We start from the raw sequence: 12,912 nt of genomic DNA on the forward strand, positions 1-12,912 counted from the left end.
AACCGTGTATACATCTCTGTTTTACCCATCAAAGGATGGATTTTCCCATGTGTGAAGGTCCGGGGTTGACACACGCATAGATGTTAAAGGATTTCTTCTCCACTAGTCGTATGATATTTCGGGCATTCCTTGGTAGCCTACAGGGAAGAAGGGGGATATCTATACATTCCCAGGAAAAGTATCACAGGAAGGAAGCTGCTGTGCCTAGCGGTCGCGTAGCATCAGTTTTCTATTTAGATTTTCTTTTTTAAAATGTAACATTTTTGGTAGTAACAAAGTAAGCTAGCTAAGTATTGAACAAAGGGGGGTCAACTCAGTGAGGAGTTTGGCCTCGTGGTCCAAACTAGGTTTGGTCCCTTTATTCCTATGCCTTGGACGGGCTTCAGAACTGAAGACTGCCGCTGGCGCCTGAATATCTGGGGTGGGCAGGAAGTGAGGGAGGTGCCCAAAACTCCCTGTGCTTATTCTCCTAGGAGACCCAAATGCACCCTGGCATGATTGGCTGGCTGACTGTCCGACAAGGACAGCCACCCTGCTGGGTGAGTGGCAGCTAGGGTGGAATGAATGGGAGAAAACTGTCTAAAAGGCGAGTCTCTTGGCTTGGAAGGCAGAGTCAACCACTGGAACAAAAGAACCAAAGATGAGCTGGAAGAGGACAGCTGCTGCAACTCCTGGACCGTTGGTTTGCCCAGTGAAGCCCTGCTGCAGGTCCGAATCGCCAAGTTCATCTCGACAGATAAGACCTTCAAGGACAACTATGAGGGACTAAGCAACACGTAAGCCACCTGGACACCATTCTCAGAGCTAGTTGTATTTTCCTCAGAGTGCTGCAGGAAACCGCATAGCCAGGGAGAAGGACACCAGTTTGTGTGCTTGACGACAGCTACCGGAATCGAAGATTTGCCAGTTTGCCAGTTATGTGACCAGTCCCGGTGCAGTGCAGGAGTCCCCCATGTCCTCCCTCTTGTCCCCATGACTGAGGCTCAGGAGCAGCGAGATCTGCAGGAACTGCCAGGAACAGAAGTCCTCAGCTGCATCTTTTTCTTCAAAATAAGGTACTGTGAAAACCCGACCGAGAGAACTAACCTCTCACTGCGAAAGTGCGTGAAACTTTGGCAACTTGCAGGCCTAGTCAGCTTGTGACCCGAACTGTGAATCTTTCTTCTATGAACTACTTCTGAGAACCGTGGCAAAGACACTTCCGTTCAAATACCAGAACCGTTTTTACTTATACAAGACTCTAGGCCATTGACTTTGTTCTACCAATTGCATTGGAACAACTGCTCTGGTGAACTCAAACTATTTGCACTGTCTAAGAATAATTCTACTATTCGTTTTATTAACTTATGCCTTTTTGCTCCTACTTAAAATGCTCTGAATGCCATTTTGCTCCTCCTTCAAAGTAGTCTAAATGCCTCAGAACCGGATAGTGTGAAGTATTGTGGTATATATCAGTGTGATATTGATTGCCTCCTTTTAGTGAATGTTTTCTAACTGACTGTGTAATAAACTAATAAGTATTTTACCAAGAAACCTTGAGTATAAGAGTCTATTTGAATACTTGTGATTGTAGACCTCTGTGTAAAATCATTACAAGCTCACATTCTCTCTTGAGATAAGCCTGGCTGCTCAGCTCGCTACCAAAAACTGTGTGGTACAGACTTATACCAAAGGATGGTTTTGCTTACACCTGTAGTCATAGTTGTGTGTAGTGGTCCCAGAGGGTACTGCATGCAAACTTACAGGACTTCAGTGAAGGACACACATATACAGAGTGGATGAAGCCAGATCTGGTGAAGGCATTTTTATTACACTAGTAGCACGTTTACAGCTCCAATTAAGTCATTAACTCTTGGAAGAAAGCTTAAAAAACACTGGCAGGCACTCAAGTGCAAAGTCTGATGGTAAGGCTTCATTAAAGTGAGCTCAAAGAGTTCCCATGAGGCAGTGATTTGGATGGGGAGGGGCAGGAACTATGTGGGAATGACCGAAGGGATTAGCATGCCATGGGCAGTAAATTGGTGGGCAAATAGCCAAACAACATCAACAAGCTTTGTGTCTCTCCTGGAATTACACCAATACTGTGCCCCCATCACTGCAACCTCCAAAAATGCAAGTGAGGGCCGTGGGGGTCCCCGCCCGCATATATATTTGTGGTGTAAAGGGGGTAGGAATAAAACAAAAATGTCTGCAGGTTCTGGGTCGCAGTGATGAGGGTTGCAGTATTTGTATAGATCTGTCTCTCGGCATATGCCATTTCTCCCTATCTGTACTTGGGACGAAAATGGGAATGGGTGTGTGCAACACCAGAAGCGACGTAAAGTGACCCAGCCAGCAAACAAACACATCTTCTATTTTTTAGTTGTGTCCTGTCGCTGACAGGGCAGAATGTAACTTTAGATAGCAACTGGATCTATGAAGACTAGCGAGATGGTTAAGTGGGTATCTGGATATATGGGTGAATGAGTGCAAGGCTGGAAAACCCAAGGCTCTCAGTTGCATAAAGAAGACCCGAACATAATGCCCATTCACGGTCTCGCCTTTCTCCCTCATCACTAAAGCTATTTTAACCACATTGCAAACGTACTGAGCATAATTTTAGATGCGTGCTCATACAGTAAATATGTATAATTTTTTTTTAAAATCTTGAATCTGTACAGTCCATTGTTATCCTAAGAATGTGGCTGTTTTTACCTTGCCGCCTTATTTCACCCGAGTCCGACTGCCACTTCTTTCCGTACATAAATAATGTATTTCGTCCAATTGATGGCTAGGGGATTGTAAACACTGTCCATGGCAACTAAAGTGCCTAATTAAAATGCATTTCGAACTAGGCCACATTTACTTGACCTGTACATAATATTTTGAGATTGCCTGGCAGTTTCCGAATAGCTCCAGAACTGCGGCAGTCAGCCACTCTGGCTGCTCTGTGTCTGACTCTGCCCCAGTACCTGTGAGTAGAAATCAGATCAGAGGTCGCCGGGATCGCTTCAAACGATTGCTTCATAGTTTGTATAACAGTCACCAAAAAGCCCTTTCAACATTCACTGTGTGTTTTTCCTGATTCCAAATGAAGCAAAAAAACAGGTTTTGTGCTTAAAGTGAAAATCAACTTTATAGAGGAAATTCTTCCTGCCCGTGGAGTCTGTGGATAAGGTGAACAGTTCTTATTTCTGAGGCTCCCCCTGTGTCTCAGCCAGAAGAAGGATTTGGGAGCAGCCTGTTGGGGAACAAGTGTAAGGGAGGGCCCAGGGATTTCATTCACAGTTCGTTGCCAGGCAACCTTGACAGTGGCAACAATGTAGTCTCATCAAACCTTTGCTCAACCTCATATTTTGGAACTGTGTTTCTTTCTTGTTGGGCTGACACAAGTGTTTTGTCTGGAAGAAAAAAAACACTCTAGGCCAAAATCAGCTCACATAATAGGCTGTAGAAATCAACCCTAGAAAGTCTGAATTGATTTGGGAAATGGACGAATTCTCAATGGACAATCCAACACTGAATGTGCCCTGTGTGTCTTCCTGCCCGCCCATGTCGGCTCCAGATAGTATGGGCCTGGGCTCACTTTGCATTTGCAAAACTGTGCAATTTTCAGCACAAGGATGCTGGCCCACATGCTGCTGCAGACCTGCAGTGCCTGGCCTTGGATGATTATACCCTTGCCAAACAGACAGGATCACCCCAGGCAGGCAGCAAGGGAGGAACACCTCTGTCGGGACACACTTGCTGTTCGCACAGTACACAAGCACATTTATTTATTTTGTTTGCATTTTGTTTGCATTTTTTGTACATTGCTTACATAATGGTGGACGCTCTGAGTCTGAGGATGGAAGGAGTAGTGCAAGAGATCAATGGGAAGGCTGTTAGGGTAGTGTGGTTTGCTTAGCCAAGAGTATCAAGCAGGGTCCTCTCACAGTGTGAGGTGAGGCAGAGAAGGATGTTTTGGTTGTTGAATATGTGTCCTCATTCAGCAGTGGTCCTCGAGGTGAGAAAGAAAGAAAGTGCAATGTCACTTTTTCAATGCACCCCAACATTTCTGACAGCGGGGGAGTTGAATGTTATCAGACAGTCAGGAATGACATAAGAAAATGTGTTTCCTCAGCATAGCTAGTAGGAGGAGCCAAAGGAGGAGTTGATGGCACTGAAGACAAGGGTGTAGAGAGAAATGGGGGTGGGGGAATGGCTGGGCTGTGGGGTACTCCCACGTGAAGAAGATGGACAGCACGCCAGCGGAACACCATGACACAAAGTAGGATACACTGGTAGAGGCAATAAGAGAATGAGGGGATTTTTGGGCACATAATTCTGATAGTAGATATTGTTGTTAGCAGTAAGTTGTATTAAACCATGTCATAGTTGAGGAGCCAAGTGTGAGGATGAGTATGCAGAGGGCATGGTAGTCGTGGGTTGAAGTGTGGTTTGTGATGTGGGTGAAACCTGACTATATATGTAGATTTCAAATGCAATACCTTTTTAGTGTAACTGTTGTGATGTCTCTACCTTTGTACAAAGTAATGAGGAAAATGTGTATTTCTCTTCAATTTTAGTAGTCAAGTTTGATCTTCCTTTACTTTTTTATCAAGCTTTTAAAAACATATTGCAGACATATGTTAATAAGTATGCAAAACAATGGATTCATTCTCTGCTCAAATTTATTATATTACATGAATACGTTAATAATGATCCCTAACTCTCCTAAAAGAGCCAACTCTAGGGCTTGATGCACCCCAGTCGCTGTATCTCCTGTACTCCCCTGGCCTCAGGTAGCACTGACGTCCTCTGTAATTGGGCTCTTCGTAGAACATCCAGTGCCCATCCTGCACATTACAGGAGTAGATGTCGTGGTAGCGGAACTGCTCATGAACATCTGGACAGTCTTCAGAGAACTCCATCATCTGCCCACCAAAGTTTTCTCGCTCATAAATCCTTATCCTGTAGGAGGCACGATGCTGTGATGACAAACAGGACAATCAAAAAAAAAGACTTGCATTAAGACACTTCTTTTGAAAAAAAAATGTAGAATATTAATACATCTAAGCATTAAAATAGTGAGCTAGTGCAGAGAGTTAATCAGTTGCCACTAAGACCTGTTTCAAACCTGTAGTTACAGGTTCAAATCCAAGCTGGGCCAACTCATTCCTTCATCAAGGTCGAGAAATAGAGTACCATTGAGTTGGTAAATAATTAAGCTTTATAGCCTGATCCCGTGGGTGACACCAGGTGGTAATACCCGGGAAGGCTGATATGGCCTGATCTTGTAGGTGACAGCAGGTGGCAATGAACAGGAAGGCTGAACGGAAGTTCACAGTCATTACCACCAAATATAGCCCAAGGTGAGGGTCAGAAATCTATTTGTAGGCCAGGGCAAGGGTACAATACTGCAGCAGCCGAGACACTTTAACATTGAGAAATCACATGGGGGGAGGGCAGAAGGTGCAACTGCAGGAGAACTCTAGGCTACAGAGTGCTTTGACATTGTAAAGAAGGATTCTTGTGACGTGAGGAAGGATATGGATGTTAGGAGCCGTATGACTGTTAAATCACAATGCTCACTCAACATTCCTGGGGTACTAATAACACATATTATGAAGCAACAAGAAAAACATCTGAATGTGGCATGAGCTATATAAAAGGTAAATAGTCTTGTTCTTTGAATGGGGTCATTTTACGTACTTAAATTAACATAGCTACTTCTTTTTTACGTGAACTAAGCTTGGGCTTGTCTGTCATCCGCCGTTTGTTGAAAATACAAAGTACTTTACATCAGTTAATATTGTCACTTTTTACATAATGCACCTGACAATCTATCATAAAAAACAATGCAATACAATTTTAACATTGATGATAACTCAGGCAAACTAAAACAAAAAATGCACATCTATGTTAAAATGTATTAGCCAATCTTAAACTGTGGGGTGGCTGGCATTTGTTTTATTATGCCTGTTGTAACAGAACAAAGAATGGATACTTAATTGTACGGTATTACTGGGCTACCATGTTAATGTACATCAGGCATTTTTTTAAAACGTGTTTTAGATTTAAGTGCTTGTATCTCAATAAAGTAAATGCAGGATATATTGAGGAACTTGTTTGTTTGTTTTCAAACATGTACATTATGTTAAGAGTGTGTCTCTATATCACACAATAATATAGACTGTTAAAAGCTAACAATCAGAAGGAGTCTTATCATTAAATCTTTTTAAGTGGAAGAAAACACTAAGGAGTTGATTTTTTATGCCCCAGAGATTTAAAATAAGTGCAGAAATGAGGAGTAAAGGGTGTATGCCAGTCGTTAAACTTATTTTACTGCCATGGGACATTTTCTTCACGTATTGGAAATAAAGTGGGAGATTGGAGAACTACTTTTTGCCCCCCACTTTTATGCTCCGCACGCAACATCTCTCTGCATTACGCCAGGGTGAGTTTTTCATGTCGGAGTAAACATAAGGGATTATCGTGGAAACTAATGGCAATGCGCACGTAGCAAGGGGATTCCAGAGAATTTTTTTGTAAATGTTATCTATAAAGCGTAATTTTCAGTCAGCATTTACATGTTTCACTAAAAGTAGAGTAAAAGGATAACACTAATTTCGCCTGTATTGTCAATGTTGACAGTTCCATGAATGCATTTTGTACTTTTTTAGAAAATGAGCCAGTAAGTCCACATGCAATGAACCAAATCCTTCTTAAGGCTCTTTTAGCAACTTTATCAATATTTTGGAGAAAAAAAGTTATCTTAGTTGCAGAATACAGATCATGATTAACTCTACAGAAAACTCAATCATCCAATAGTTGTGCAGTTAACAATTACTATACAGTATTGTTGAGTCCTTCCATGTGCAACTTTATGCAACCCAAGGTTTTTCTTGCCTGTGGCTCAAATATGTTTTGGGAATTTGGGACTTATAATTGGATTAATTATTATTATGAGTGTTAACACCACCACAGTAACTAACTCGATCATGAAGTTTACTTAACTGGCCAAAGCTTGTGAAGAGGTATAGATTAACAATCCATACACAAAACAAAAGGGAGTCCCACTTACTTGTGGTGTCAAGCGGCAGGACCTGATGGAGTCATTGTACCCCATCCACTGCTGGAAGTCTGGGTAATCTCCTCTTCTCAGGTAATACTGATGTCCCCGGAAATTGGGGTGTTCATAGAGAATACAGTTGCCACTTTCCACCCGGATGGAGTTGCAGTGGCTGAAGAAAGAGGTGAGATCAGGGCACTCAGTGCTGCACTCGTACGAGCGCCCCTGGTAGTTCCTGTCCTCGTAGAAGATGATCTATTTTGAAAGAAATTATATAAATTAGATGAGGAGGTCAAATTGATAAAGAATCAATGGTAACTGAGTGTTTTGTCGCATGTTTTTAAGGAAATTGGTTTGTGTGATCTGCACAAAGTTAAATTCCCTTCAAAACACTTTAACACCCTGGTGCACATGCCCTAAGTGCAAGTAGCCATATGCACCTAAATAGGGGCTTTACGAGCTGGTAATTGACCAGGCCTACACCAAGGCCATTACTTTGCGTGAGCCTCTATCTCCGTCCCCGGTCTGTCAACGCCAGTAAACCCACTCTTCTTGGTACATATTGCTGAAGAAACATCACACGTGCATTAAGTGCTGCTTTCTAGCTCCAGTGTGGCTGTGGAGGGGACTGCTTAGTGAGCTGTGTTCGGCTTACTAGGGTGCATTTTGGGACGTGTGTTGCATTTTGTTCTTCTTACTTTCCCTGCCAGTACATTGATGCATAAAACAAACAGCTGCATTCTTGTATCTGTGAATCCTTTTGTAAATTAATGTTTGCCCCTGTGCATTGTTTACATATATTTAAAGTTGTGAATATTTCTTGTTTACATAATCACAGATATGGCCATGCCAATGTGGGGTCACAATCAGCATCTCCGACAATGACACCCAGAGCATGTAAATGGGAAGTGGGCCTGATTTTTTTCGCTACATGAAAATAACAGGAATTTACCTTCTCCCCTTGAAATTAGGTATTTGGAGTATAGAGTTCGAGTACCTCTTGTTTTCTTTCACTTTATTTTGAAAATACACAAAATGTCATAACAGGATTGACAGCAAAAGAGAAATAAAATGGCCTCTTCCCCCACACTTTTTCATGAATATCGAGAATTTGCAGGATCAAAATTATCTGAAGCACTTATTGCAGTTTTAAAATGCACCTCTAATATGAAATCTATATTGACTGTATCAAACAAAAGGAAAGGAATCCAGTAGCACAGGCTTCTTTCACATATACCATCCTTTGGGTTTCTACCCTCTCCAACCCTCAACTTCTTAACACAAGATACATCTCCATGCTACCATCCTATCCTCTCTCTGCCATTGGCAAGGTCGGTTCTGCAACATTTCTGTTGCACTTCTACCTCTGATTAGACATGCTCAATTGTTGTTTGTTGGCCTACACGAGTTGCTGAACCCTTTAGTAAAGCTGTCCCCCATAAAGCTAATTGGCTCCTTATCTTCAGCAGCCTAAGAAGAGGGGGGAAGGAATAATTGGCCTCGGAAGCAGAAGACAGCTCATTGCCCTGACATCCATCCGCAGTTTCATGAATCAAGAACACTCTGCCCTAAAGGTAGTCTAGGTAAAACAAATGCATTCTGCCATGCAGGAGTTTCTTGGTATCTGTGAGTCATCAGCATGGTACATAATAAGTATTGGGCAATAATAAATGCTGTGAAATGAAGTCCATTTACACAATTGTTATTTTTTTTTAAATGGTGGGTATTTCAGAAAACAGGCTTATATTATCATTTCCTAAGTGTGGTGAAATTGTGACACTATGCCTATAATTGCACCTTGCACCCAAAATGATGTAGACGTGATATCTTGGGGTGGTGCAATTCCACCACAGCACTTTGTTTTGCGTCCAATGAGTCATACTTCAATGACTTTCGGTGTTAAGTATGAACAGGGCCCAGTCACAAGCCCCAAACTCATTTCTTTTTTTAATGTCCAGCACAGCCCCCACTATAAACACCATTTATAGCGCCTTGCTAATGCTGCACTGCTGTATTTCATATATGTGTTTATGAACTCAGAGAGTGCCCCAATTGCAACAACCAATGAACCAATGAATAAATGAAAAAAATGCACTCATTATCTTGGCCCCGATACCTGGTCGCAAAAGATGTAAAAGCTGCCAAAGATGGAGGGGAGATAAGCAGAAATGAGACACAAGGGAAAGGATATAGACTTACAATGAGCCTTAGGGGCATTTCATGTGTGCATTCTGGCTGCTTTGAAACTGCTCTTTGTGAGTAAGGGAGGCTCACATTATTAGAGGAGAATGTGTTTGCACAATCAGCTCATTGACCTCAGACACATTGCGAGATCTTAGAAAACGACCAATTATGACGAAACTGCAGAATTCATTTGATTGGACTTCTGATTTTTCTTCCCCTAAGCACACATTTAATAATAGCAAACCAACGATACAGAATCATAATCAACATTCCAAAAGCCACCGGGGAACTGAAGTACTCGATTAAAGAGCAACAGACTTGAAAGTCCTTTCCAAATACTGCGCTGATATAACCCTCGGGGGCAGGCCGACTCTGCATTAACGATCTGCTGCCCAAGTTAAGGGCCAGATCGAAGCAAGGGTTCCTTAACGCGGGTGACGGGTCAGTACCGGAGGCATTAGGACCACTCCCAGGGTCATACCAGCATTACACACGGGTGACAAAAATGAAGTAAAAAGAAAAAAATAATAATTTACCTTTCATCAGTTCTGTGAAGCGTGTCAGGAACAGGAGTCTAAATTCAATGTTGACTCAGGACTGTTCCCTCCGTGGCTCGGAGGGCTGAAGGAGCGTGCTTCTTTTTTTTACTTTGCCTTTGGCACCCGGGCATGCAGCCGCGGGGAGCTCAGAACGCAGTCTTAGACCAGAGAATACAGCCTGTGTTCCAACCTTCCTTATTGTCTACCGCCCCCACCCAATGAATACATATATGTGAATAGTGAACAATTCACATTTCCAAAATACAGGTGTGCTAGGGGAACTATACAAGCTGAGGTTCAATACAGGTTCAAATTCATTTATGTGGGGTGTAGGACGACCGCAATAGATGGCAAGTTCTTAAAGGTAAGCAAACACCGGAGTGGTTTTGATGTCATCAAATCCGCTGGCCAGAAAGTTAGTAAACAAGACTATGAGCCTCATTACAAGCATGGCAGTCCAGAAACTACAGTACCGGTAAGCATGCCGGTACCGTAGTTCCGGACCACCATACTACGAGCTGTGCTCGTGGGCGCCTGTCAGCCTGCCAGGTTTGACCTGGCAGGCAGAGCGGCACCCGCGAGCACAGCACGTCGGATGCACCAGCACCACTCTGAATGGTGCCGGTGCATCTGACATCCCATTCCCATTCAGCCCTATGGTGCCGAATGGGGATGGGGAGTCCCTCATTACCAGCACCCGCAAATGGGCAATTACCGGTCCGCCAAACTCGGCATAACCCGGTAATTGCCCATTCGCGGGTGGCAGAAAAAAATGGATACCAGCGGCAGCCGTGCCTGTACTACAGGCACAGCTACCACCAACCTCGTAATGAGGCCCAATGTTTAATGGAATTTGGGGATATACAGTTGGCCTTATTAGGAGTTTGCCGATCCGGAAACAAGGGTGCCACCGGCACCTTTGTTTCCAAATCTGCAAACTCTGAGTTAGCCTGCCGTTGCTGCTGTGCCCGATAGGTCTGACCCTGCCGGGCACTGCAGCCACGGTAGGCAGACTGTTCGTACCAGCACCGTTGCAAACGGTGCCGGTGCTTCTGTGTCCCCGCTCCCATAGAGTCGCATAGGATTCTATGGGAATGGGGACTAGCAATTTGCCTGCGCCTGACTTCCCAGGCCGCTGGACTCGTAATGAGCCGGTGGCACCGGGAAGTTTAGCACCGGTAAATAATTACTGGTCTGGCTTCAACCCACCGGTAGCACCGGCAGGGTTACTGCCTGACCTGTAATGAGGCCCAGTGTTCATTATAAACAGACAACTATTTCACCACTACACATTACTAGTCAGGCCTGAGCTGGACCACGGTGTACATTCCGGAGGCTGCATCTCCAAAAGGCATTATGGGTTAGAAGGAATCCAGATGCCGGCTGCCAAAATGGTGAATGCTTTCAACTGCCTGCTCTAATATGAGTGGCTGCAAAATGGAAGCACGACAATGCTGCAGACAAAGAGGGAGGAAGAGGGTGCAGCAGAGACATGCACACTCCTTATAGTGGCAATTACCTGACAAATAGCACACAGTTTTCAACAGAGGAGTACTCTCATAACGGGGTGGTTGTGTGGGGTAAATATGTTAAATCAGTTAAAGTGGCTGAAAACAAACAATGGGATTTACCAGATAGGCAGCGGAAACCCATTATTTACCCTTGTGTCAGAAGTAGGCAGAGAACTAGCAGACTGAATAAGGCTATGGCAGTCCTTAACTGCGATCTAATTCTATGTTTCCAGGCTTTCAATTTCCAATATGAGTGCTAGAAACCGGAATTGTCAACACAATTAAATCCTCTACTAGGGCTATAAAAGAAGCAGACAAGCCTATGACGTCTAAAATCATCAACGTCTGCAGGAAATTCCTAACCCGAGAACAGCTGCCTCACCATCAGCCTTGATTGCCTCCAGGCACGACTATTGCAACGCACTTTTCGCGGGCCCTTCCAAGGGAAACGTTAATAAAATGCAAGTGATCCAAAATAATGCCCTCTGGGCCGCCCTTAACATTCCCAGACGTGAGCACATCTCACTGGCCAGAATTGCTGCACACTGGCTCCAATTTCAAGAAAGTATAACCTTCAAAACACTGTTTATCACTCACAAGGGCCTTGCTAACACTGCCCCCTTACCTGTCTCAGAAAGCCTCAAAGAGCCACGCTCTGAGACCAACAAGATCACAATACGCTCACTGTCTCATCACTCCAAGATTCAGATGAACCAATGCTGGCGGAACCAGCTTCCCTGTCATCGCAGCAAAACGCTGGAACAAACTACCACCAACGCTAAGAGCTGAACAATCTTTTGGAACTTCCGTAAGCAGCTGAAAACTTGCTTGTTCACACAAGGACCTAGCTAAACCTTGCCCTGACCACTCGCAAATTGCTAGTGCCTTGACACCTAAGTGATTAGAGCACTGCTATAAATGTAAAAATAAAAAAACATGAATGACAGGATTTTAGGGAAAAAACATAAAAGAGAAGGCAGACATGTTTAACTTCATGCCTGAATTGAAATCATAACATGACATTAGTGAATTCTTGTTTCTGAATGTGGTTCTGTGCCAAAAATAGCCTTACCTTCCCCATGTTGGCTGCGGGATGGATATGCGACTGAGTGATGTGCATGGGATCCTGGCATCCTTTATATACGTCCTATGAAGTTACCCCATATAATGGGAACAATATGCTGCATGCACACAGCCTTTTGTGCCCAGTCAGTGCAATACACACAGTGCCTCTTTCAGTGTAGTTCATGGTTTGTGTGTGTTTGCTTACTGGGAAACCTGCGGCCTCCAAACAGTAACTAAAGTGCAACATTTCCAGAATATCAGCAGCATGCTGACTGTTAGGAGATGTTTCACGAAAGGAAATGCATTCTAGTCTTTTCACTGCACTTGTTTTCACGTTCTTTGTCTACCTTTGTTTGAAATGGCGCAATTCCGTTTTGAGTTGGGAGGTAAGGATGGAAAGAACTGCTTAAGTAGGAGAATGAATGTACACAGCAAATGTGAAACAAAAAGCTACAGTGGAAGGAATAATGGCTACAAAACTTTCCCCGGGTATCTGTCTTATATGAAAGTGATTTACGCAGCATATGGAAGGTGTGTGAAACCTACTACAATTGTATTTGCAGAGAGCTGAAGAGTGGGT

General features: G+C 43.6%; 1 protein-coding gene across 1 annotated transcript; it reads right to left on the minus strand.

The window, feature by feature from the left end:
- Positions 1–4,673: 4,673 nt before the first annotated feature.
- Positions 4,674–12,348, minus strand: LOC138489723 (gamma-crystallin-3-like). The gene is made up of 3 exons (XM_069617368.1): positions 12,340–12,348; positions 7,046–7,288; positions 4,674–4,949 (listed from the first exon to the last, which is right to left on the minus strand). The coding sequence occupies exons 1-3, from the start codon at positions 12,346–12,348 to the stop codon at positions 4,674–4,676; spliced, it is 528 nt and encodes a 175-aa protein (XP_069473469.1).
- Positions 12,349–12,912: the final 564 nt, after the last annotated feature.

Source organism: Ambystoma mexicanum, chromosome 9 (assembly GCF_040938575.1).
Source record: "Ambystoma mexicanum isolate Mex_15411 chromosome 9, UKY_AmexF1_1, whole genome shotgun sequence".
Taxonomy (NCBI): domain Eukaryota; kingdom Metazoa; phylum Chordata; class Amphibia; order Caudata; family Ambystomatidae; genus Ambystoma; species Ambystoma mexicanum.

Bases quoted from the DNA above. Each gene is read 5' to 3' on its own strand.
- LOC138489723 (XM_069617368.1), bottom strand. The intron at 4,950-7,045 runs GTAAGTGGGACT...TTGTCATCACAG, and splicing joins CCTGCCGCTTGACACCACAA to CATCGTGCCTCCTACAGGAT.